At 44.2% G+C, this 27,709-nt stretch overlaps 1 protein-coding gene across 5 annotated transcripts in view; it reads left to right on the top strand.

Moving 5' to 3' along the window:
• Positions 1 to 27,709, top strand: part of TNS3 (tensin 3) — a 776,331-nt gene that overhangs the window by 374,159 nt on the left and 374,463 nt on the right. For all 5 annotated transcript variants that reach the window (XM_033930434.1, XM_033930433.1, XM_033930436.1 and 2 more), the window contains 5 exons: positions 3,722 to 3,805; positions 17,551 to 17,663; positions 18,510 to 18,570; positions 18,701 to 18,776; positions 27,412 to 27,541. In XM_033930434.1, the coding sequence (XP_033786325.1) occupies positions 3,722 to 3,805; positions 17,551 to 17,663; positions 18,510 to 18,570; positions 18,701 to 18,776; positions 27,412 to 27,541 (464 nt within the window). The remainder of the gene's footprint in view (positions 1 to 3,721; positions 3,806 to 17,550; positions 17,664 to 18,509; positions 18,571 to 18,700; positions 18,777 to 27,411; positions 27,542 to 27,709) is intronic.

The following is a 27,709-nucleotide window of genomic DNA, read 5'->3' as shown; positions in this document are numbered from 1 at the left end:
TTTGTATGTTTAATTGCTTCATGCACTTTAATAAAAAGGCCCTTTGGAAAGTTAGGAGCAATAAGGAGGTTTAACACACTTTTAATGCATATTAAGGGAATTAGTGTGTGCTGCATACTAAAACCCATTTTATACCTATGGGCTTTTACCCCAGATTCTATGTAGTCTGTATAAAGTTAGGTGCCTATAAGTGTGCCTGGGTGATGTAGGCACCTAATTTAATTGTTTAATAGACTTAATCGGTGCTGATAATTAACAATTAGTACCTCGTAATTTCACTTAATTGTATGTTAGGCATCTAACTTAGTAGGTACCTACCACAAAGTAGGCGTGGCTAAGGGGCAGATTGTGGGCGTGTTTTGCATGTAGGAGCCTCTTTTGGATTTAGGCGCTAGCATTTAGGCCAAGAAAACCTTGGCATAAATACGATGCGCCTAAAAGTTAGGACGCCTAGAGACACCTAAGCTCTCTTAGGTTGCGCCATGCCTGATTCTGTAAAGTGCGCCTAATTTTTATAGAATCGTGCATCGTGCCACACTAGTCGGTGCCTAGTTTTTAGGCGCCATATATAGAATCGGCCCATAGGGCTCCTTTTATGAAGCCGCGTTAGCGGTTTAACGCACGTAATAGCGCGCATTAATTTGCCGGCCGGGCTAGCCGCTACGCCTCCTCTTGAGCAGATGGTAGTTTTTTGGCTGGTGCGGGGGTTAGCACGTGCTAAAAAGGTGCGTGCAGTAAAGCCGCTAGCACGGCTTCGTAAAATGTGCCCTTAGTGTTTAATACGTGCTAATTCCCTTAACTCACATTAAGGTGCATTAAACCCTAATGCTGCTTGATGAATTCCCCTCTAAATCAGTTTCTGTGAAAATGAACTGGGGCTTAGCACCTACATTTTCAACTCCTAAACTTTGATTTAAACATGGGCTGCTATGAGGATAGAGTTAGTATGCAGGAAAAAAAAGGTACACACTTAGAGTGGAGGAGTGGCCTAGTGGTTAGAGCAGCTGCCTCAGCACCCTGAGGTTGTGAGTTCAATTCCCACTGCAGCTCCTTGTAAATATTGCTAGTGATATTTGGGTAACTTTATTCTTCTTTTGTATTATATATTAAGTAATATTCTGATATTATTAGATGCAAGAATCTGAAATTAATGAATGATATTTAATGTTACCTGAACAGGAATTAGTGTAATGTATATAATACCTACTGTTCTTTTATTTGTATGACTGTTTTTGATTAAAAATCAATAAAGAATTAAAGAAAAAATAAAAAAATATGTAAACCGCTTTGATTGTAAGCAGACTATCAAGTCCCATCCCCTTTACCTTTAGTTCTGATTGTCAGCACCAGGCACTAAACAGATGCTTTAAACTAGGCAATTGATTTGCAGGTCTACATTTAAGATCCTGCATGTATATTTTCTGACTCAAATTTATGAAACTTCACAGATGAAAAATCTTCTGACTTTAGACCTAAGATTTGAGCATTGCGGGCCTGATTCTATAAATGTCACCTAAATAATTGGCGCCAATTAGTGAGGCAGTAAGCATGATTCTATAAAAGGCGCACTATATAGAATCATGCTTAGCGCCGCCTAAACGACGTTAGGTGTCGCCATGCAATCTAGTTTTTAGGTGCCTATTTATGCCAGTGTTCTCTTGGCTTAAATGCGTGTACCTAAGTTGTACACACAATGATGGTCTGCGCATGCGAGGGGATCGCAGAAAAGCAATCCGTTCCTCCGATCGCCCCCATCTGCATATTTTTCTTTTCTGAATTCGTTGGACCTGCCCGGATCAAGTCCGGATCGGGCAGGTTGGTGAATCAGGGCCCTTTAAGCCAACCAAGTTGTGTGCCTAACTTTCAATTAACTCAGATTAGCCTTAATTAACAGGTGTCAATTGCCAGTTATCGGCACTGATTAAGCCTGCTGTTTAATTAAGTTAACCACTTACATCAGCTAGGCCTGCTTATGTAGGCGCCTAACTCTAGGTGGGCTTAATAGATTTGGGGGGGGGTAAGGGTACTTCTGTCTTTTCCTAGATGATGCTCTCTTCAGCGGGCTGGAGCTTGCTCATAGTGCAATTTTCGCTATTAGGACACACACATTTACCTCAAACAGCCTGTTTGTCAAGGCCCTAGTCATGTATCTTGGGGGACATCATATTATTTAATTAATTCTTTTCTTTTTTTTACCACTATTGTGAGCTGAATCTGTTTTTAAAAAAATAGCTTAAAACTAAGCTATTCGTTGATGCTTACTTACAGTATGACAATCGTTCTTTTGAAATTGTTTTGCTTTCCCTTTACTATAGTTGATGAGTAATGTACAGTCAAACCTCGGTTTGCGAGTGTTTTACAAGACGAGCAAAACACTCAAGCAAACTTTAACTCGCAAATCGAGCATTGACTCGATTAGCGAGTGAGTCCACCCCAAGAACCGGCTTCTCTTCCCCCGTGGCCCACCTCCAAACCCTTACCTCCTGCAGACACCGGCACCAGATGAGAGGAGCAGGAGGCTAGCTGCAGAGAGCAGTACGCATCCAGAACAGGAAGTACTCCTGCAGGGTCGGGTCGCGAATGTTTAAGGGCCGTAGGGTGAGGCTGGGGGAGTAAAGGGCACCTCCATGCTATCGGCCTCAGCAGCAGGGCCGCAGAGCTGCTCTCCAAGTCCTTCAGCTGCAGCATGCCGTCTGCGATTCTGAGCTCCCCTCCCACCACACTGCGACTGTTTACAACCAACTCACTTCCGGCCTCTCTCCCATTGGCCCACGTCACGGACGTGGCTCGGTGCATTGGGCTGGCTTCTCCGCACAATACGTTAGTCGGACGTTGGAGAGAAGCATGGGAGCTTCCCCAGCCACCAGATTGGAGCGCTTCTCCTGACGTCGCCCCGGTAATTTTGCGTGCTAGGTTTGAATGTTGGCAGCGCAATAAAGGTAGCCTGATGAGAGTGCTTAAATGTGGAGGGGAGAAACCATCCGTCCACCGCACAAGCACAGGCAGCTACCAGGGGTAAGTGTGCGGCTGACATTCTTTCCAGAGTTGTGGGTTAAGCTTGGTACAAGAGCCAGGGAGGTGGGTTGGCAGTGAGGGGCTGGTTTGTGCTTAGAGATAGGAAAGAAAGAGGCGGGCTGGAGGTAGAGGAAGGCTTTCTTGAGCAATAATGCACTGAGGGAGGAGGGAAAGCTGTTTGGGGGCCAGCGGTTGATGCTGTGTTCTCCGGTACGGGTGGATTAGATGCAGAAATACGAGATATTGGAGTGGGGAGTACTGCAGTAGATACTGAAAGTTTCCAGGGGAGGGTGAGCTTTTATTTGCAACATAGGCCTGTTTTGGGGATTTGGAACAAATTGTCCGAGTTTCCATTACTTGCTATGGGGAAAATTGCTTTGATAAACGAGCACTTTGGATTATGAGCATGCTCCTGGAACGGATTATGTTCGTAAACCAAGGTTCCACTGTACATGTTGAAAGTATTGTTAAGGGCATTTTTCTTATGTCATTAGCTATACAGTATATATGACAATTTTGGATTACTGTGTTTTAGTGTATGTGTATTTTCATGCTTTTATGTATGTTATTTTGGAAACCGCTGAGACTTTTGGGGGTATAACATTTTTTTTTTTTAAATAAAATAAATAATAATTTAAAAAAATGGGAGCAAAACAATGAATTGCCAGTTAGAATAACAAACTACTTGTCATGTCTGTTTCCGCAGTGCTGATCAGGCGCTTGATAGATTTGCAATGAAGAAATTCTTTGATGACAAAGTTTCAGCTTTAATGCAACCATCTCAAAAAAGGTATTCTGTTCCTTTTGCTAATTACTGTAGAGGTGACTAATGGGTAGTTAAATGGGGCTATGTGTTTTTCTTTTAAGAGCTGTGGATGCCAAGTGTTCCTTGTCCCTGGCATGGACTGCCTAGGGCAGAGCTTCCCAAACTTCGCAAAACCCACATTTGGGGTGATGACCTGGGTGGGTTCTTCATAGGTGCATCATTATTCTGACCTTCGGGGGGTAGAATTTAATTTGGTGATGATCATTGGATCACAGCCCCAAAAAGATTAGTAGGCACTGGTCTAGGATTTTCCTGGGGATGGAACTCACAGGACAAGGATCTGGAGTCTTGCTATGGAACCACAGAAGTTTCTTAGCTGTCACCTGAACTCCCCGAAATGGAACTACAAGAACAGAAGGAGAAGCCTGCACCCCATCTTCCCAGCAGCCCTTTGGACCAACAAGAAGTGTATCTTATCAATAGCAGTAAATAAGGAAGTCCAGCCATACACACACTTAACTGGTTTCAGTTGGTCAGTGCAAGTTCTTTCCACATTTGGTTCCTGATCTACTGTTGGCTACTGTTTCACTCCTGATCCCTGACCTACCTATGATTCCTGTTTCATGCATGATTCCCGCTACCTGTTAAAGTTTTGAGAATCTTCCCCTCTGATGCGTCCATTTTCATCAGCCACAGCAAATGGTAAGAGTTTTTTTTAGGATAACGTTACCCAAATATTCAGAAGGCTTTATCAGCATTAGGCTCCCACTGATAGGGTTACCAGAAGTCCGGGAAAGCTGAGACATGTTCTCTTTTTAGAGGAAAGTCCAGGTGCCCAGAGGCAGTTTGCCTGGGTTTTGGAAGGCCCGGAGCTCAGGGGCCGCGTCTGGAGGGCCTCTGCACATGCGCGGACATTGACATGATGACATCATAGAAACATAGAAACATGATGCATCATGCACATGATGTCATCACTTTGTCATCCACACATGCGCAGAGGCTCTCCAGATATGGCTTGGGGAAGGAGACACGAGGTTCATATGGTGTTGGGGTTGGAACGGTGCGGGGCCATGTGTCCTTTTTTTTAAAAGAGGAAATCTGGTAACTCTACCCACTGAGTAATACTGATTACATTTATCTGGGTACAGCTATCAGAATGCCTAAAAGACACCCTTCCATTGCAAACGTACTTGTCTGGCTAAATTTTAACCCCACTTCCATAACACCTCAAATTCTGTCTCTTCTGAACTGAATAAATTTCGTTTGTTGGGGAGAATGAAAGGAGAGGATGAAAAAAATCTGTCCGGTTAACTCCCAAAGTTAATCTTTTGAAAATCAACAATGCTGACATCCATTATGAAATTGCAGCGTGGCACGTAGATGCAATGACCTTGACATTTTTGCCAGTGCAAATGGAACACGAATGTAATTCTTTCTAGCTGCAGAGGAGCTGTGGTACAAAGCTGTGTCTCTGTTTCCTCCCTTGGGAGAATTTTTAAAAGTGCCCAAGGGGCAGCTCTAGTGCAGCTGATCGATTAGGTCAAAAGTTCTACAGTTATGCAAACATTATCACTTCTTGTTAATAGACAATGTAGTGCCCTGGATAAATACTGAAGCACTTTGCCATTCATTTCTAAAAAGCTGTGTAAAGAAAATTGCTTTCTAGGGAATCTTGAGTGCAATTTATTATGGAAGTGGAAAGGGTTACACATTTTGTTTAATCTATTGAGTAGGTTTTCAGTACCAGTAACACAAAATATAGCAATTAAAGAATGCTCAAGGGACTCTTTATTTTAAATTGTTTTAACAACAGTGCACTACTTATGTCAAACATATCTCAACAGCTACCATTATTTAGCTTTTATTTGAGAATGGCAGGCACCCATGACTTTATCAACAGTCTGTCAGAGAGAAGGCAAATAAGGCAGGGTCGAAGATGCTAGGAAATATTATGTGAGGTGCCGGCCAGTCCGCAGACGCTGCTGCTGATAGTATGTTGGTGTTTTGTCAGTGCGGGGGGGGAGGGGCTGCATGGTTCCAGGTTTGGCAAAAGTTAATATAAAGGTGATTTCAAAGGAAGTCTTAAGATTTGCCAAGATTTGTTAACCAGATTAAAGCATTTATCAAATTAGATTTAATTTTTATTATCTGAAAAACTATATATTTCTATATATTCTGCTGGATCCTTTCCGAATGTGCTCATACATTAAAAATTATGTTGGGGTATTGTTCCATGCGGTTCAGTATGGTTCATTTTAGTACAACAACATCTGACTGTGATGTTCTTATGCACCTTCACACTCTGGCCCAGATGCTCAAAGCTCCGACACCCCAATAAAAAAAAAAGATTTATTTATTTAAAAAATGTATATTCTGCTTATACCTAAGCGGATTACAAAAAAAACCAAACAAACCCCAAACATAATCATAAGATAAAGACAAAAAAAAGAACCCCCCTCACAATAAAACAAAACAATATACAGATACTAACATTTCCATTAATCACTTCATTCCTTCAGTCACTGCTTCTTAAAAACTTAAAAAGCTTCAATAAAAAAGATGTTTTTAATAATTTTATTAAAACTCAGTTATTTTTCAGTCTCAGTTGTCCAACCGGATTATTCCAAAGCTTCACCCCTGCCACCAAAATAGCCATAGCCCCGGTACTAATATACCTCATATGTTGTAACTCATCAACAGATAAACGCATCATGTTCTCTGATCTTAAGGATTGATGGGGCTGTGGTGGGAGCAATTTTTCTTTTATTAGTGATGCTCAACACAATAGCATGCAAATTATGTGCATGTTATTGGTGCAGAGAATTGCCAGTAAAAGGGTGGGAGGAACTCTGCCTGGTACTTGCTCAGAAGAGCATTCACCAGCACAGCTTCTCTTCTAGCCTACCCTGTCAAAAAATAGCAGCCCTTATCAAGAAAAAATCAGCCCCCGGTCTCCCTGCCTGCCAGTTCAGCTGATTGGAATTTCCCCGATCAGTTGAACCAGCAAGCAGGGAGATCAAGGGCTGCTTTTTTTTTTTTTAATGGGCGCGGCTGTTGTACATATGTTATACATGCACAACATCTGTGCCAATTAAAAAAAATTCACAGGATCCCCCATCCCTGTACTTAAAAAAAAAATAAAATCGGCAGGAGGGATGCCCACTAATGCTGCCCAATTCACGATTCAAATCGGTTCACCAATTCATTTCAGGTGAATAGATTCGAATCGATTTAAATTTTTTAAAAAATCGGCTTCCCGATTTGGACCCTCTCCCCTGGCCCCTCACCCCCTAAAGCAGGAGCGGCAGCGCTGCTCTTGCTGGCTGCTGCCCCATCTGTTTTAGAGGGCGAGGAGGGAGGGTCAGTCAGGAAGTGCTGCTGTCTGGCTTCCGTCCTGGCCTCCCCGAAAGACTGCCCACCCCCACGAAAGACTGCGCCACCCCCCGGGAAGGCCTCCGTATTCCCCCTGGCCTCCCCGCACTGTTTACCTTATAGCTTGAGCCTGCAGCCAAAGATCGTGGTTATAGTATCTTTGCGGTGCTTTAAGCTCCACCGCGATCCTGCCTCTGACGTCAGAAGAGGGGCAAGACTGCAGCAGAGGAAACAGCTCAAAGTACTGCAAAGACGCTGTAACCGCGATCTTCAGCTGCAGGCTCAAGCTATAAGGTAAACGGTGTGGGGAGGCCAGGGGAAACACGGAGGCCTTCCCGGGGAGGGGGGGTGCACAGTTTTTCAGGGGGGGTAGTCCTTTGGGGGGGCAGTCTTTTGGGGGCAGTCCTTCAGGGGGTGGGACAGGCCTTCAGGGGGTGCAGGCCTTCAAGGCAGGAACAGGCCTTCAAAGGGAGGACAGGCAGGACTTTGGGTGTGGCAGTCCTTCAAGGGGTGGGACAGGCCTTGGGGGTGCAGGCCTTTAAGGTGGGAACAGGCCTTTAAGGGGGGTGCAGACCTTTAAGGGGGGGGACAGACCTTCAAAGAGGGGACAGACCAGGGATAGTGGCATAGGCCTTCAGGGGGACAGGCAGGCCTTCGGGAGGGCAGTCCTTCGGGGGGCAGGCCTTCGTGGGGGGTAGTCCTTCAAGGGGTGGGATAGGTCATGGGGGGTGAAGGCCTTTAAGGGGGAACAGATCTTTAAGGGGGGTGCAGACCTTTAAGGGGGAGACAGGCCTTCAAAGAGGGGACAGGCTAGGGATGGTGGCATAGGCCTTCAAGGGGGGACAGGCCTTCAGGGATGGGGGTACATGCCATCAGAGGGGAGGTGCAGGCCTTCAGGGGGGGACAGACCTTCAGGGGAGGGGGCCCTGGTGTAGAAGTACACAGAGGGAGGGAAGGGGGGTTCAAAGATATGTGCATATGCCGGACTTTGGGAGGGGGAAGAAATAATGGGTCTAAAAATAGAGGAGAGGGAGAGAGATGATGGACAATGGGATTTAGGGGAGGAAGGAACAGAAAGGGAGAGAAGTTGGACACAAAGGATGGTGTGGATGGGGGATAGAGATACTGGATAGGAGAGTAGTTGGGAAAAGAAAGGGAGAGATGATGGACCCTGGGGTAGTGGGGAAGGAGGAATAGATGCTGGATGAAAGGGTAGTTAAGAAAAGGTGGATCTGTGGATGGAGATGAAAAAAAGAAAGATGCCAGACCTCCGGGGGAGGGAAGGGAAACGGAAGGGGAGGACAGAGATGGCAGATGGATGGTTAGAATGAAGAAAGAAGGAGACCCTGGCATGCAAGTTATCAGAAGACAACCAGAGCCTGGGACCAGCAAGATTTGAATAATGACCAGACAACAAAAGGTAGAAAAACTAATTTTATTTTTTGTTTTGTGATTAAAATATGTCAGATTTGAAACGTGTATCCTGCCAGAGTTGGTGTTAGACCACAAACGTGAGCTAGGATTTAACAGAGAGAGGAAAAGTCTTTTTGTTTGTTTATTTTGTTTACACCGCAGCACCAGTGTGGTTAGAAGAAGGCAAAGGGGGTGAAGAGGCTATAAAATGAACCCACCAGGATGTTTGAAAAAAACACCCAATTGGGCAGGAAAATCGAATCGAATCGAAAAACCAATTCAGTAGGCTGAATCGAATCGAATCAAATCAAATTTTTTTTTCCTGAATCGGGCAGCACTAATGCCTACCTCCTCATTCCAGGGGGGTCAGCCTCCCATGCCAGGAGCTCCCCAACCCCCCCCCCCCCACCTTAAAATTGAAGACCTTGTGGTCTGGTGGGCAATCCTCCCTCCTTCTGATCCTCCCCCCATACCTTAAAATTGAAGACTGACAGGAGGGATGCCAACTCCCTCATGCCGGCCTGACAGCCTCTTCAAAATGTCAGGCCTTCCCCTTACCAGTGTGATGATCTTGATAACCAGATTATTATTAAAAATCTTCACTGATAAAAGCGATACATATGCTTGACATATCCAAATAATACACAGTATATGGTCTGTGGTGTGCTTTTGGCTGTGGAAACATTTGGTGAATTCTCTTTGTTTTGCCTTAATTCTTAATTTAGGTCTGTCCTGTTGCTGTTGGAGTTCTTTTCCATGTATTTTATTGATGTAAACTGTTTGGACCTCTTGTAAGAACAAGCGGAATATCAAATTTTACTAAACTAAAACAGAGTTGGATAGAGCTTTTCTGTGGTAGAACCAAAGTGTTTTTCATATATACAGGTATTTTCTGTATCCCTAGGGGGCTCACAACTGTGGCAGAACTTGTAGGTATGCATCATTATCAATGACCCAACAAACAAAAAGCCTCAATTAGGCTCACTCAGTACTGCCAAACTAGGATGAAGGGATACCTCACATTGGAGGAAATAAGAGACTTTAAATATAATATTTATTTACCGTATTTTCGCGGATATAACGCGCGCGTTATACGCGATTTTACCTACCGCGCATACCCCTCGCGCGTTATATGCCTGAGCGCGGTATAGAAAAGTTTTTAAACATAGTTCCCACCCCGCCCGACGCCCGATTCACCCCCCCAGCAGGACCGCTCGCACCCCCACCCCGAACGACCGCTCGCACGCGCTCCCACCCGCACCCGCATCCACGATCGGAGCAAGAGGGAGCCCAAGCCCTCTTGCCCGGCCGACTCCCCGACGTCCGATACATCCCCCCCCCCCCGAAGGACCGCCGACTTCCCGACAATATCGGGCCAGGAGGGAGCCCAAACCCTCCTGGCCACGGCGACCCCCTACCCCCACCCCGCACTACATTACGGGCAGGAGGGATCCCAGGCCCTCCTGCCCTCGACGCAAACCCCCCTCCCTCCAACGACCGCCCCCCCCCAAGAACCTCCGACCGCCCCCCCAGCCGACCCGCGACCCCCCTGGCCGACCCCCACGACCCCCCCACCCCCCTTCCCCGTACCTTTGGAAGTTGGCCGGACAGACGGGAGCCAAACCCGCCTGTCCGGCAGGCAGCCAACGAAGGAATGAGGCCGGATTGGCCCATCCGTCCTAAAGCTCCGCCTACTGGTGGGGCCTAAGGCGCGTGGGCCAATCAGAATAGGCCCTGGAGCCTTAGGTCCCACCTGGGGGCGCGGCCTGAGACACATGGTCGGGTTTGGCCCATGTGCCTCAGGCCGCGCCCCCAGGTGGGACCTAAGGCTCCAGGGCCTATTCTGATTGGCTCACGCACCTTAGGCCCCACCAGTAGGCGGAGCTTTAGGACGGATGGGCCAATCCGGCCTCATTCCTTCGTTGGCTGCCTGCCGGACAGGCGGGTTTGGCTCCCGTCTGTCCGGCCAACTTCCAAAGGTACGGGGAAGGGGGGTGGGGGGGTCGTGGGGGTCGGCCAGGGGGGTCGCGGGTCGGCTGGGGGACGGGCGGAGGTTCTTGGGGGGGGCGGTCGTTGGGGGGGGGAGGGGGGTTTGCGTCGAGGGCAGGAGGGCCTGGGATCCCTCCTGCCCGTAATGTAGTGCGGGGTGGGGCTAGGGGGTCGCCGTGGCCAGGAGGGTTTGGGCTCCCTCCTGGCCCGATATTGTTGGGGAGTCGGCGGTCCTTCGGGGTGAGGGTGCGAGTGGTCCTGCCGGGGGGGGGGATGTATCGGACGTCGGGGGGGGCATCAGGCTTTCAGGATGGGGACAGACCTTCAAGGGGGGACAGGACTTCAAGGGGGGACAGTGCACGGAAGTCAGGGGGGGTGAACGGAGAGTCGGGACAGCGCACGGAAAGTCAGGGCGGGCGAAAGGAGCGTCGGGCATCATGCGCGTTATATGCCTGAGCGCGGTATAGAAAAGTTTTGGTACATATCATCGTGATTTCTGCGCGCTATACCCCTGTGCGCGTTTTACACAGGTGCGCGTTATATCCGCGAAAATACGGTAAATAATTGAAAATGACAATTTAAAAAGTATAAACAAGATAAAAAGAAAAAAAGACAGCTCAGTACTTTTATGTACATGCCATTAGCCAGTGATTGAGACTTTGACCTGACTGTGTATCTAGCAACTCGTTGCTTGAATACTAGGTCTCTGAGGCTTGGCATTGAGTAGTTTGTGAACTAATACAGTGGCTGATTTTTGGAGGTGATTTTGCTGCTCATCATTCATTATACACTTCCACAGTATTTGTTTTTTAGGAAATAAGAGACCACAATCTCATATGTGTGGGGGTTATCAGATGCCCGGGAAATGAAATGTCCTCTTTTTAGAGGACTGTCCAGGTTCCTGGATGAATTTTCCAAAACCCGGTGGTTTGTCCAGGTTTTGGAAAGCCCTGAGCTCCGGTCGCATCTAGAGGGCCTTCTTCAAGCATGCGCGGATGATGTCACATGCATTCGCACATGCTGGAGGCTCTCCAGACGTGGCCTGGAGGTCAGAAAAAGGAGACAAGGCTTATTGGGGGTGGGGCTGGAGGTAAAATGAGGTAGGTTAGAGGTGGAACAAAAGATAGGGGTGGAACAGGGCAGGGTCATACGTCTGGGTTTCTCCGTATTAAAATATAGAAACCTTACATATGTGTCCTAAAGAGACCAACATTGTAAGATAACCTGCCATAAGCTGTAATTTTGGCAAAGACAAAAACTTTGTGGTAAAGGTGATGTTCAAGATGCAGGCTTTATTAAAATTACAGTTTAATAATCCACATAATATTCCACATAGTAATCGAAGAGCGGGAGAACTTCTCATCTACGCAGAGTTACATCTAAGATTGTTTTTAGTTTGCAATCCACGAGCTTCTGTATCAGGATCACGAACCATGTTGGGTCCATAGCTCCCAACATTTTGGGTCCTAGATATTTTTATGTGGATTATAAAACTGTGATTTTTATGTGGATTATTAAACTGTAATTTTAATAAAGCCTGCATCTTGAACATCACCTTTTCCAAAGAGTTTTTTGTCTTTGCAAGATTTCCATTTTTGTGGGATATCAAGGGTCAGCCTCTTGTTTGCGCTTCGATAAGCTGTAATTTTAAAATACAATTACTATTAAACTCTCCATTTTATAACCTAATGCAAAGAACTTCAAATATCATGATATGTTTAATTATATATTTATTTATTCCGACTTAATATATCGCTTCAACTATATAGCAGAGCTCAGCGGTTTACAGGCTAAACTTCAAATACTGTAGAATAGATAAGGAGCTCCTTTGCACTAGACACTTAAACAAAATTTTCTGAGGATCCGGAGAGCAGCACATGTGATGTTAATCAATACCATGGCTCTCAAATCCAGGAAGAAAACGTATATTTTACATATATTATGCAGTTCTGAAAGGCAGAAATAGAATGTGCTGCAGATCATAAAGTGAGTATGGAAAGTCCAAAGCCCGCGGCTACCTGTTGAACAGTTTTGAAAATAATCTTCTGAAAACTGCAATTTGAGAGAAAAGTTTCTGGTAAGGCAGTGGAGCCGGTTGGTCTTAAGGTCTGACAGGCTGAAAATACTTCCCTGCTAGTTTTTTTAAAATTTGTACTATGACCTCCACAGCTGTTGTTGATATCAAAAATGATAACATTACTTCCTCTCTCATGCTCTCAGACTTAAAATTGTTGACCACATAGTTTTCTTGGCTTGTACTGAATTTCACATCTGAAAAAGAACTCATGATTGCATTTAGCATATATTCTTTCAGACTCAACTGAAGTTGCAAAAAAAATTATACAAAACAAATTGAGAATGTTTGTCTGTCTTTTGTATGTCTGGGTAGAAAATAGCTCTCCAAACATTTAACTAATTTGGGATAAAATTTGGCACATTGGGAAAATCAGGTAAAAAAAAAAAAAATGAATTGGCCCAAATCAGGCTGAGTTTTCTAGAGAAATAAGCCCTCCTAAAAATGGTTCAATGCATTTATAAAATGGGATGAAACGGCATGTGGGTAAAATTAGTAAAAGGCATATTGAGTTTGAAAATGGGCCAAATCAGACAAGGATTCCAGAGAAAAGAACATCCCCCCCTTTTCCCCTCCACCCCCCAAAAATGGTCCAGTGTATTTCTTTTTGGAAAAGAAGTTCCAACCGCAGTAGCATAGAAACTTACATAAGGTACAGTGAAACACCGCCGTTAAAGAATTCTTCCTTTCAAACTGTCTCTTCCTGTTCTGTACTATCCCCACCCTGAGTACTGCCCTACCACCCCCAAAAATGCCTACAACCACAGTAGATGATCTCATGGTCCATCCAGTCTGCCTAACGGCAGAACGGGATTTAGGAGTAATCATTAGTGATGACATGAAAACTGCCAATCAAGTGGAAAAGGCTTCCTCCAAGGCAAGGCAAATGATGGGTTGTATCTGTAGAGGTTTTGTCAGTAGGAAGTCAGAAGTCATAATGCCACTGTACAGATCCATGGTGAGACCTCATTTGGAATATTGTGTTCAATTCTGGAGACCACATTACCGGAAAGATGTGCTGAGAATTGAGTCGGTACAGCGGATGACCACCAGGATGGTCTCGGGGCTCAAGGATCTCCTGTATGAAGTAAGGCTGAATAAATTGCAGCTGTACTCGCTTGAGGAACGAAGAGAGAGAGGGGACATGATTGAGACATTTAAATATATCACGGGCTGTATCGAGGTGGAAGAGGATATCTTCCGTCTTATAGGACCCTCATCCACCAGAGGACATCCGCTGAAAATCAGGGGAAGGAAATTTCATGGTGGCTCCAGAAAGTATTTCTTCACCGAAAGGGTGATCGATCATTGGAACGAACTCCTACTGCAGGTGATTGAGGCAAAAGCGTGGCAGATTTTAAAAATAAATGGGATATTCACGTGGGATCTCTAATGATGTAAAGGAGGGGGGTGGGTCGGCAAAATCAGGGCGAAGGGTCACTGGAGTAGGCAGACTTGATGGGCTGTGGCCCTTTTCTGCCGTCATTTTTCTATGTTTCTATGTTTAGTCTTGAGCTGTCTATGCCATTTTCAAGATACAGACTGTTAAAATCTGTCCAGCACTGATTTAATTATTAACTACCAGAGTTGCTTTTGAAACCCACTTCAGTCCAACCAGATCTATCTGTCCATAATCGGGGCACACTACTATTAATCATTTCTAGGCATACACAGCACTGTACACATTATATGCAGGTATTATTTCTGTCCGTAGTGGGCTTGCAATCTAATTTTTTTTGTACCTGGAGTAATGCAGGATTACGTGACTTGCCCAAGGTCACAAGGACTTGAACCCAGTCCCCCAAGATCACAGCCTGCTGCACTAACTGCTAGGCTACTCCTCCACTCGGACTGTAGAAGTCTACCTGGCATTATCTATTCTGAGGCTTATCCCAGAGGATCAAATGCAGAATATAAAAACCTTTTTACCAACCAAGAGACCCAACACGGTCCGTGTTTCGGACAACACACCTTCGTCAGGGCCAACTTTTCTCCGTTGAGAAGCTTCATTTTTGGCAGCAGTTTCGGCGGGTTTTTTTCATATACAGGCATTAGTTGGTATCTTCATTTTTTGGGATACATTTGATACCTTATTTACCATGGACCCCTGACGAAGGCGTGTTGTCCGAAACACGGACCATGTTGGGTCTCTTGGTTGGTAGAAAGGTTTTTATATTCTGCATTTTAACTTTGCAATAATAAATTTTTGCCTGCATCGTGTACATTGTCTGTAGTTTTGTTTGGTTTTCCTGCTTTGGTGTTTTTCCTGCAGATTTGGTTGGATTTCTTTTTGCTTATCCCAGAGGATCTCAGACAGCATAAACTCATTGGATCTGTAGCCTATAGTATTACCAGACTGGACTCTGTGATTCATTAAACAACTGTCTTTAATACAAAAGTTAAAACAAAGAAATAAACTTACAGTTCAGTTGATCTTAAGGAATTTTTTCTCACAGAATTCACACTCAACCAGCACTTCCTAAGATTAGGGCAAACCAGGAGTGTATTTTCATATACTATCTGTCAAATGGTAATACTGTACTTTTAAAGTTTAGCAACACCAAGTTTATTAGAGGCAAGCAGATACAAAGCTAGTTAATTCAAGGCTAGTAGGTTCAAAGGTAAAAATCAGAAGAGGAACAGTACTTTTCTCTGTGGCCATGTACAGCTCAAAATGGAGTCAGTTATCTCCTTATACAAAAGCATCAACCAGGAAAAAGGGGGTCTCAGCCCACTGGCAAATAGTAGTGCACTCTGTGAACTTATCTTAAAGAAACACACCTTGTTTACATATTCAATACATAAGCATCCTGCTTCCATGAAAGTGGGGGCAGAACACTAGCTTTACTTTCCAGTGACTGGATGTGCCATTTAAGCACATTGGAGTAAATAAGAGACCACATCTAAGTTTTGATTTCATTCTCTTTTCATGTAGGAACTTTTTTTGTTTATCCCACAGATTCTTGAGTTCTGTTACTGTTTTTATCTCCACCATCTCCCATGGGAGAGCATTCTGGACAGGCTTTCAAGTGATAGCACTTCCATTGGTGTTGTAGGAAAGGCCAATGTAAGTGTATTAGGTACCCTAGGGGAACCTTCAGCCTTGAGCCCTGACTGTTAACTTTTAAAACCCTAAGCTTTTTCCCCATCCTGGGATTTTGATAACTAAACATAACTTTCATGACCACGTCAATAATAATAATAATAATAACAGTTTATATACCGCAGGACCATGATGTTCTATGCGGTTTACAATGATTAGAAATGTTACAGATTGAATGGAATAAACAAAGTACAGACTTAGTGATTGATAGTTCTAGTGATCGTTTGTTGAGGACTAAGATTGTGTAGGTTGGTTTCCTAAGTATTTCAGGAACAGATGTGTTTTTAGGCATTTCCTGAATTCCCCATAGGTAGTAGGCACGAGCAATTGTTCAAGGTCTTTACCCCATAATGCTGCTTGATGTGCGAAAAGATGTTGGTGATAACTTTTAAATTTACAACCTCTAACCGGTGGAGAAACAAAGTTTGGGTGTGAGCTTCGCTTGTGTCTATTGGTTGTGAAAGAGATAAGGTCTGTTATGTATTTAGGGGCTAAGCCATAAAGTACCTTGAAGCAAAAACAACCAAACTTGAATTTCACATGTGCCTCCATGATGGCTCTTTCAGTATATGTGGCTGTGAAGCCCTCAGGCCCTGTTATTTTCCCTCAACTTAGCTTCTCTTTTCTGGCTCCCAGAAGCTGCCAGTTTAGGCAACTGTGTGGTATGTGAAACGGTTAATGGGATATGGATATGGGGCAAGACTTAGGAATTCAAAATGTGTGTTTTCATTCAATCATTTATTGAATTTTTAAAAAATTTGTAAAGATTCAACATATCAAATCAAATGAAAAATACAAAAAATACAAACCAAAAAGCATAAAAAAGAAAGTCATAGGGTATCATAAAATAATATGATTCCAAATTAAGATTGTGTATTTTAGTGTTCTAGAGGAGGGAGTAAGATAATAGAAGGATTCAAATATCTGAAGGACATAAATTAATGTACAGAAAGGTAGTCTTTAGAAGTAGAAGTTCTGTAACAAGATGTGCTATGAGTCTGAAGGAAATGACTCAGAAGTAATGCATGGAACAGCCTGCCAGCAGAAGGGATGGTGGTGCTGAGTAGGGCACAATATGTCAAAGAAAACAGAACAGTGGGAACAGAGAAGAGGATAAAGCCAGAGACGAAGTAGAGCCTGCAATATTGAAGCAAATAGAGAAAATAAGTAGACTAGAAAGGTCTAGTGGTTTAGTCTGTTATCAGTTTTTTGAATTTTTGGTTCCTTAGAATACACAACTCCTTTTTCTAATCCCCAAACAAATTAGGATATTTAAAACCAATATTTGATTGCTCCACGTAAGGTATTTCATTTGACTCAAGACTACAAAAATCCTACCATATTTAAAAATATATATATATATTTATATATATATTTTATTGTCTGTTTCTCAACAGGGAAAAATAAGAGTTGAATGATTGACTGTAGAAGGAAAAGGAATATGGTCAAAAGGAAATATGAAATGGTTTATATTCAACAGCACTTGGGAAAACATGCATTCATGTGTTTATTTCTCTTGGTTGTGGGACATCGATTTTATGATGGATGAACCAATAGCACATCTGAAAGCAAAGTTTGTATGAGACGAATGTTAGGAAGAATGGGAAGCCAGTGGAGAGTTAGAAAATAGGAAGAAATGTGAGAGAAGGAAGAAGAGTACAAAACAAGGCAAGTTGCTTCCTGTTTATCTGAATATAAAATTCATTCCAGATAGGTGGTGTGCTTATAAGCTTCTCTTCAATTGGCCAGTCAGACTGTGCGTGGTAGCCACAAAGTGACATATTGCCCAGGTAATGCAGATGGATTTTATTTTTCCAGGTATGTGAACTTCTTTAGCGGTCTTCTCTCTGGGTCAGTAAAAATGAACACTGCTCCCCTCTTTCTACACTTTGTCATCCTCCACGGCGTTCCAGGCTTTGATACTGGTGGAGGTAAGATGCATGTTTTAAGAAACCTACTAATTCTACAAACAAAACAAGAGGTGAAGTTGGGGGCAGATCGCTCTCACTGCATCTCTCATGCACGCTCATCATTGTAACAACAAACAGAAGTAATCCACCAACTGAGATTGCCTTCATATTAAGTATTGACATTAAGACTTCCTTATTAGTGAACCATCTAAGTCAGGTTCAGATTAGCCTGAACTACATGTCTTTTTCCCTGCGTTTCTTTTTATAAAACCAATAGCTAGCTTTGTAAAAGAGGAAGGCATGTAGTTGAACGATTATAATACTCTAAGGCCTGGATTCTATAAACGGTGCCTTAACTTAGGCAACAGTAGGCATCTTATTGGCACCTAAGTTAAGCGCATAATGCCATTTAAAAGCACTCTTAAAACAAATTTCAAGGCACCTAAAAAATGGCACTGGAATCGTGCCTAATGCCAGTGTAGGCATGGCATTAGGCATCGTAAAGCACTTCCGTAGGTGTGATTAATGTAAAAGGTAGGTGCCAGAAATGTGGGCCTTGAAAAGCCCGGCTTACATTTCCGGTGCCTACCTTTCCCGAAGGTGCAAATCTATAAACGGTGCCATCGTGTGATTGACTCGTGATTGGCGGCTGCGGACAACGGTACTGTTTATAGAATCCAGGCCTAAGTCAATATTTAAATCTGGTCTCTAGTGGCAGGTTCTTCCAACCCAAGCAATATTTGGCCACCTCCCTGATACAATTCTTTTTCATGTGCCTTTCTCATTTGCAAGTTATAGCTTGCTTACTTTTAAAAACTTGTCCTTCGCAGCAAGCCATTCCTAAATGTTCTGCCTTGTTTCCTGCAGTGTGCCGGCCCTTTGTGAAGATCTATCAAGCCATGCAACCTGTTTATACATCAGGAATCTAGTGAGTTTAAAAAAATATTTCCCTGGATATTTGTGGCTCTAGTTTATTTACAGCTGCTGTACCATGAAACATTTGTCTTTCCCACTGAATGAAATGCAACATTCTTCTCTATTTTTTTTCCCCCCTTTAGCAATGTGGGATCTGAAAACCTAGCCAGGATATGCATTGGAGTAGAGCCAGCTCAGCTGTTGAAGGGAGATATCATGGTAAGTCCCTTATCAAGGTTTGTGTTCACACTATTCACTCCCTAGCTGTCTAGTGGAAACATTGGGCCTCTTCTATCAAACTGTGCTAGCAGTTTTTAGCGCAGAGAGCCGCGCTGAATGGCCTGCGCTGCTCCCGACGCTCATAGGGCATAGGTATAGGGCGACGTTCATAGCGCAGTTGGATAGAAGAAGCCCATACTTTGCCCTTAGCATTGTAGTTGAACACAGTGGGAGTAATTCTCAACTTTGCTTGCTAATCTGCTTGGTCCTTCCATTGCCCAAAACAATTTACCACAGATCTACGCAGAATTCTGCATTTTAGTTCCTTTCTCCATTCCTCTGAAAGTTTCAAGTTTTCAAGTTTATTAGATTTTTATATACCGCCTATCAAGGTTATCTAAGCAGTTTTACAATCAGGTACTCAAGCATTTTCCCTCTCTGGCCCGGAGGGCTCACAATCTATCTAGCGTACCTGGGGAACAATCTACCTCCCCTCCCCTTTTTAGAACTGAAGTGGCGTTAACTAACGGCCTCTTTTACAAAGCCGCGCAGCAACAGCCCCGAAGCCCTTTAAATCTCTATGGGCTTCGGGGCTGTTAGCGCTGTGCAGCCGCTAGCGCGGCTTTGTAAAAGAGGCTGTAAATTTAAATCATTATTAAAAGCCCATTATTTTCGCCTGTCGTTTGGGGCAATTTGAGCTTTTGTGGCTGACCTGATGACAAATACCTGATTTTTTTTTTTTTTTAATGTTATGTTATGTCTAGAATGATTGGATGTTCTCTTTCCTATCAATAATGGAATTCTTTTCCTAAGTGTTTTATGTTCACATTTTTTGATCATTGCAAACCACTTTGATCCATGTTTCGTAACTACAGTATATTACATCTGTGATAAACTTAAACATAACCCCCCAGATTCTATATATGGCTCTCAAATTTGGGTGCACAGCCAATGTGCTTACACAATTTAATTGAGTAATAAGCCAATTAGTGCCAGCAGCTGGGTGCTAACAATCAGTTACTGCTGTTAAATGGTAACAATTTCATGGCAAAAAATCCAAATAACACAAGCAGAATACCAAAATACACAAAATATCACCAAAAGGCATTCACTCTATTTAACCCTCTATCTGAAACAAATTGAGGCAGGGTCCTAATACGGAGAAAAGACCTCAGTGTTCCCTAAGAATGAACTTGGGAAACTACTATAACAATTAAGTTGTCATAGAGAGCACATCCTTGGTCACAGAAAAACTCCGTAAGAATATAATAGATATTTAAATATGTTTTAGCAAAAATGCTTATGGCAAAAAAGAACCCCGCACTTATCTCAATATTCTCCTCAGATGAGGAGATGGGAGTTATAAGAAGACAGTTCTAAGATGTGCATCATACTGAATCTCTGCACCGTGAAAATCGAGCAGCGGTGATCTTTCCCTCATCTGAGGAGAATATTGAGATAAGTGCAGGGTTCTTTTTTGCCATAAGCATTTTTGCTCAAACATATTTACATATTTATTATATTCTTACGGAGTTTTTCTGTGACCAAGGATGTGCTCTCTATGACAACTTAGTAATTGTTATAGTAGTTTCCCAAGTTCATTCTTAGGGAACACTGAGGTCTTTTCTCCTTATTAGGACCCTGCCTCAATTTGTTTCAGATAGAGTGAATGCTTTTTGGTGATATTTTGAACAATTTGATGGCACCATTTAACCATAGCTAGGTGCTATGCTATAAAGATGCATGGGTAAACCTGTGTGCAACTGGAAAAGGGTGTGGCCATGGGAGGGGCATGGGCGGGTCAGAGTCATTCACTAAAGATTCACACAGTATTAGAGTTTGGGGGGAGCAGCGCGGAGCATTCAACGCACCGACCTGCACTAAAACCGCTATTGCGGTTTTGTAAAAGGGGGGGGGGGAGTGAAGTTCTGAGTATAAATTTAGGCACTCAGTCCCAGTAAATGTTCAGAGTGTCCAATATAGGAACCTAACTTTTAAAGTTAGGAGCGTAAATTCTTTCACTATTTGGCCCATAGGGCTCCTTTTACTAAGCTGCATTAGCGTTTTTAGCACCCGCTAAATCCGCGCTACGTGGCTAGAACTAATGCCAGCTCAGTGCTGGCGTTAGCGTCTAGCGTGCACGGCAATTTAGCACACGCTATTCTGCGCATTAATGCCCTAACGCGGCTTAGTAAAAGGAGCCCATAGTTTATGTGGGCATTTTCTAAAAATAATAAATCGATTGCGCCGATTCCTTTGCAACTCCACTTTCTAAGGTCCAGAAATTATTTCTGACAAATTGAATGATAGGATACTGTATTTTCCACTGCTGCTGGAAAGAGAAATCATGATTGAACTCCAAAAGTAGGCTATTTTATCTTAATTTTAACAAATATTCCTTTTTTGGGGGAGGTTCAGGGCTTTCTGTTTCTTTTCTGACGCAAATTTAGGATGTCAAAATAATTGCCTCCAGGTTTTCAATGTTCATCACTTTGTAACTGGGGGTTACACAAGAAGTGTTTGCCTCTAAAATAAATGTACTAAATTCTGCTAATGGGGCCCATTTGTTGGAGTTCAATTAGAAGCTCCGCTTTCATAACCTGGCCAATTTTCCCTTCTATTGTGAAGCATTGTAGAACAGCTGAATTTTCTATCCTGGAAAATCTAAGCAACTTAAAAAAAACAACCAAACAGCTTTTCTACTAATGATTTGCCGACTTCTCAAAGATTCGCACTGATTACCGGTACAAAACGGTGGGCGAATAAAAGGGGCCAGCAGAGGTAATTAATGTCATTTGCCGTTCCTAATCATATTATTTTGATGACTTATTTTCTTTGTCGGCCTGCACTTCATTTCCTGCAGAAGCGATTGTATATCTCCATAAACTGATTAAGTTTGTTGTGAATGTCTGCCAACACTGGATTTGGAGAATATATTTATAGGATCTATAAAAACTCCTTCTCTGGGGGGGGGGGAAGAGTACATTCTCACAACTGAAAGGAATCACAATCATGAAGAACAAGTAAGAAAAACATTGCAGAGCTATCTACAGGAACACTTTTTAATCTTTAAAACCTTCTTATTTTGTTTTCCAGTTTTGCCAGGACTAACAAAATAATGACCTCAAGCAGTTTAGTTGTATTGGTTTGGAACATAAGAATAGCCCGACTGGGTCAGACCAATGGTCCATCTAGCCCAATATCCTGTTTTCACAGTGGTCAATCCAGGGCCACAAGTATCTGGTAAAAACCCAAACAGTAGCAACATGCCAGCTTTTATGTATATATACCAATCCTGAAAATGTGATTGCAGTAGGTTGAAAGGTTTGGAAGATCATTACACTTCTTCCTCCGTATTCGCGGTGGATGCTTTCCGGCTATAACCGCGAATAACATTTGTATATGTTATTCGCATTTTTTTGTAAATAACAGTGTTTTTGTTAATAAAACCGCGAATAGCATATACAAATGTTATTCGCAGTTTTTGGAAAAGACTACTACAATGTTGGTGGAATAACGATTGAGTACTGTATTTGTAGGAGAAAGCATGGAAGCAGAGTGAATATTGGTAAACGTTAAACTTTTTTACAGTACAGCAAAAGGAAAGGAACTGTAATCATGATGTAATTTGGGGGGATGGAGTCAGCCGATGAAAAATCGCGAATAGGTGAAACCGCGAGTGTCGAAACCACGAATACAGAGGGAGAAGTGTACAGGGAATTCAATATAGGGTGGGGGCGGTCCGCCCTATATGCGGTCATCTTAAATGCGCAGCACCCTTCCTCCTCTCCATCCCCCTCCCCGCTCCTTGCTACACGTGCACGCCCCTTGCCTTCCCCAGTATTGTTTTTACTTCCCCGGCGCAAGGTTGCTGCCCGTGTCGGCATTGGCGCTCTCTCTGATGTCACTTCCAGGACCCGCACCTAGGAAGTGACATCAAAGGGCAAGCCAACACCGACGTGAGCACGCTGCTCACGCCAAAGAAGTTAAAAAGGTACAGGGAAAAGGAAGGGGGCGCATGCGTGCATGGCAGGGGGGAGCGGGTGGGGGGCGCTAACCACTGGGTGCCGCTCACCCTTACTATGCCACTATAGGGCACCCAAAGTTAGGAACCAGAATGAATTCTGTAAAGGTAATTCTGCTTAGAACTGTGTTTATAGAATACACTCCTCCCACCATAATTGTGGGTTTGGCATGCAAGACTTTGATTATTCACGGTTTTTATCTCTTTCCCGGACAAAGCCACAACTTACTTTTTAAAGCCTCCACAACTTACTTAGGACTGACTCTGACCCTCTCCCACCTCACGGACCTCTGCACAACTTATTTTTTGAAGTCTGGTGCTCTAACGTTGACGCAGCCATGAACATAGATGGCTTCTGTGAGTTCCTTATGTAGTCTCACGAGTCCACAGAAAATCACAGCAGCCATTTTTGTTCGTGGCTCTACAATATTTTGTTAATAGCTCCCAAACATCCCTAAATTTCTTAAAATTCCCCTGCTGTATGGCTATTACCTGCTCCATTTTAAAGATTTGGCATAACTAATTCCACCAAAAATTATAATTCAGCCGATCCCAATTTTTCCAGTTTTTCATAATTTGCTGTATGGTAACCCCTGTCATAATGAGCAAAAGTTTATGGGTAAGAGTGAATTGATTTTCAGCCTTTTCAAAAAGTACAAAAATTAGGGGGACACTCAATGGAATTACTTGGAAATAATTGTAAAACAAGAGGAAATATTTTTTCACTCAAAGAATAATTAAGCTCAGAGGATGAAGTAATAGTGGTTAGCGTGTCTGGGTTTTAAAAAAAGGTTGGGACAAGTTCCTGGTGGAAACGTTCATATGTTTATGTTTATTTATACTTTCTATATTACATTTTCTGGGGGGGAAAAAAGCCAACTCAACTTGTTGACCTCTGACGCAAGGCCCGTGTCGAGTCCACCAATAAAGAGAAGGTTGATTGCCCCATACTTGAAGGCCCTTGGTGCTCTTTTCTTGTTCCTTGTGAGGCTTGTGTGCCAGTTCCCTCTTTGCTTTCACTGACAAACTAAAACAGTATTAACAAATGTAAGAGAAAATTACAGGGCACAGAAAATAATAGCATGAACTATTCCTGGGGTCTGAGTGATTGTCCATGTTGTGCATAGTCAGGTTACACATTTTGCCTGTGGCAGAATAACATACATTTTTACTGTTTCTCCTGGTTTCCTCAGACGTACACAGTTTTTCCTCTGCTCATTCATTTGTGAAGTCTTTGATTTCTCTCTCTTTCACAGCCAGGAAAGAGAGATTAACTAATAAAGCGCTGCCACTCCCCCTCATACTTTTAATTACTGGAAGGAAGGAAGGAAGGAGAATTTCTTTTTTGCCTTGATACCTGACAGTCATAAAGGTGCAAAAATGCTTTAGGGCAACATTGTCACCATCCTAATCACCCCGAGGCAGGAAAAATCCTGCAAACTGCTCTGGAGGAGAAACCAAATAAAAGACATGTAAATATACTGTAAATGATCTTTTTAAATAGCATTTTTTCTTTTTTACTCTCATCAAAGGTTGATGCCTCTTTTTGGGGCAAGTCCAATGGCAGTAGGGTAGTGCTGAATTTGACCAGTACATGCACTTGGAGACACTGGAGATGAAAAGGAAGATGGTGCTATGTCAGGGGGCGGAACTAGGAGATTGCAAATCGTCAGTCACAACGCATGCACACATGCTAGCTCTTGCGTGTGTGGCTGCACTGTTCAGTAAGGAGGCAGCGACTGTGGCACAAGGAAGCTTTGTGGGACCTGGAAGGATAGGTAGGCTGGCCTGGTATTTCCATGGGAACACCACAAGCACTGCATCCCTTCCTGCAGGATTCCTGCAGACCTGGAGGGGATTCCCATGGGAGCACCTTGAACCTGGAGGGGATTCCTGCTAACCCTGTTCCCATGCAGCTCTCTACTTCTGACTAGAGAGTTGCACGGGGACAGAAATCCCACCCGTCCCCACCCGTCCCTGCCAAAGTCCCACCCGTCCCCGTGAAGACTCCCACCCATCCCTGCGAGGAATCCCCTACGTCTCCGCGAGGAATCCCCTACGTTCCCGTCCGTCCCTATAAACTTCAGAAATAGTTATTTCAGTTAATTATGCTACTGAATTAAAGGCTCTGGTAGAAACCCATTTAAAAATAAGCAATAAGACTATTAATTTGGAAATATTAATTGGGAAGAATACATACTTTGTAACGGGTTTCTACCAGAGCCTCTAATGTTTATAAATTTTTATCAACACAACTAATATACTACTTTATCCTGAAGCAAAAAAAAAAAAAAAGAATTTTTTCCTACCTTTGTTGCCTGGTTTCTGCTTTCCTCATGTTCTCATTCAATTCCTTCCATCCACTGTCTCTCTTCTCTCTGCGTCTTCCATTTGCTCTGTTACTGTGCCTCTCCCTTTCTCCCCCCTTCTAAATTGGTCTGGCACCCATCTTCTTCCCTCCGCTCCCCCCCATAGTCTGGCATCTCTGTCTTCTTCCCTGCCAGCGTCTTTGCCCCACTCTCTCTTCCCCATTTCCTTTCAGCGTCCTTCTCCCCCCATCTTCCCCATGTCCTGTCAGCATCCTTCTCCCCCCTCTGTCTTCCACATGTCCTTTCAGCATCCTTCTCCCCCCCTGTCTTCCCCATGTCCTTTCAGTGTTCTTCTCCCCCCATCTTCCCCATGTCCTGTCAGCATCCTTCTCCCCCCCTCTGTCTTCCACATGTGCTTTCAGTGTCCTTCTCCCCCTCTGTCATCCCCATGTCCTTTCAGCATCCTTCTCCCCCCCCTGTCTTCCCCATGTCCTTTCAGCGTCCTTCTCCCCCTGTCTTCCCCATGTCCTTTCAGCGTCCTTCTCCCCCTCTGTCTTTCCCATGTCCTTTCAGCGTCCTTCTCCCCCCCATCTTCCCCATGTCCTTTCAGTGTCCTTCTCCCCCCGTCCCCTATGTCCTTTCAGTGTCCTTCTCCACTCCTTTGTCTTCCCCATGTGCTTTCAGAGTCCTTCTCCCCCCTCTGTCTTCCCTATGTGCTTTCAGTGTCCTTCTCCCCCCTCCCGTCTTCCCCATGTCCTTTCAGCGTCCTTCTCCACCCCTTTGTCTTCCCCAGTGCTTTCAGCGTCCTTCTCCCCCCTCAGTTTTACCCATTTCCCTTAAGCGTCTTTTCTTCTCCACTTCACCTTTCCTCCCTTTCTCCCTCCCTGCCCCTTACCTTTGTGGCGCTTCCCCACCTGACCGACAACAGAACAGGCCCGGTCCGACAAACCTCCCTGCCCTGTAGCCGCGAATCTAAATTACCTTCTTACAGCAGCTGGAGTATTGAAGCTGCTGTAAGAAGGTAATTTAGATTCGCGGCTACAGGGCAGGGAGGTTTGTTGGCCGGGCCTGTTGTCGGTCGGTCGGGGGAAGCGCCACAAGGTAAGGAGACCTGACCGGCTGTGCACACTCACCCCCCATGGTTGCACCCGGGGCGGAACGCCCCCCCCCCCTTTGGTACGCCACTGCCTTTTCCCTACCTGCCCTGCCGCACACAGCCAACTGGAAGTCTTCCCGATGTCAGCGCTGACATCGGAGGAAGGGAGAGCTTTGCTTAAGCCCTCCCTCCGACGTCAGCACTGACATCGGGGAAGACTTCCGATTGGCTATGTGTGCTGCAGCAGGGCAGGCAGGAAATGGAAGACGAGCCTTGCAGCAGGGCAGGTAGAAAAATCAGATGAGCCTCGCATTGAACCCCGTGGGATCCCCGAGAGCACGAGGGGCGTCCCCATGGGATCCCCGTTACCCTAGGGGGCGTCCCCATGGGATCCTCGCGACCCTATGGGGCGTCCCAACAGGATCCCCATGACAAGAAGGGGGAACCCGCGGGTCCCGCGGGATTCCCATCATTCCGTTCCCGTGCAGCTCTCTACTTCTGACTTGGCTTGGCTACTGTTGAAAACAAGATACTCTAAAGTAGAGAATGGCACAGGGATTAATTTTTCCCCATCCCTGCAGGAACTCATTTTCCTGTCCCGTCCCCGCGAGTTCTTTACCTGTCCCTGCTCCATTCCTGGAAGCTCCATCCTCATCTGCAGAAGCTTCAAACACTTTAAAATCATAAGTGTTCGAGGCTTGTGCAGTTAAAGCAGAGCTTACAGGAATGGGGCATGGGTAGGGACAGTGACAAAACTCACGGGGATGGGACAGGGAAAATGAGTTCCTGCAGGGACGGAGACAAATTTGGCCCCGTGTCATTCTCTATTCTAAAATACTAGAGAAAGCGGTAGCTGACCAAACGGCAAGATGTTTTTTTAGAAGAGAGAATCACTGTAGGCCAGCTTCTAGCCAGACCTAACCCTGCTCTCCTAGATGAGTGGTGCTGTTTTGTTTTGGGGTTTTTTTTTTTGGGGGGGGGTTGTGACCTGGATTGTCCACTATTGGAAACAGGATACTGGTCTTGAGGGATCTTCGGTCTGTCCTAATATGGCATTACTTATGTATGTACTTATGTATTTGATTCAAATGTTATTCTATTTGTGCTGAGAAAAATACCATGATTTTTAGCCATTTCTAAGTAACAGAAGAGCTCAGATAATAATACATTTATTTGACTTGTTAAAGTTTTTTCTTCTGTTTTCAGCTGAAGTGTTACAACAAAAAATACCGCTCAGGAACCAGGGATGATGTTTTTCGCCTGCAGTTTCACACAGGAGCAGTGTATGGTCGCAGTCTGGTGTTTGGCAAAGAAGACTTGGACAGTTCCAACAAAGGTATGTCGTGTGTCCCGGTTCTCAGCTTTTGAACCACAGCAACTTTTGTTATCACCTTTATACTTGGGAAAGAGAAAAAGAAAGGTTATAAGATTTTGATATACAGTGTTCCCCCGGTCATTTGTGGTTGGCGGTTCGCGGTCCCGGTCATTCGCGGTATTTTCTGAC

This window comes from Geotrypetes seraphini, chromosome 2 (assembly GCF_902459505.1).
Source record: "Geotrypetes seraphini chromosome 2, aGeoSer1.1, whole genome shotgun sequence".
NCBI lineage: Eukaryota > Metazoa > Chordata > Amphibia > Gymnophiona > Dermophiidae > Geotrypetes > Geotrypetes seraphini.
This window is presented reverse-complemented; position numbering and strand designations above follow the sequence as displayed.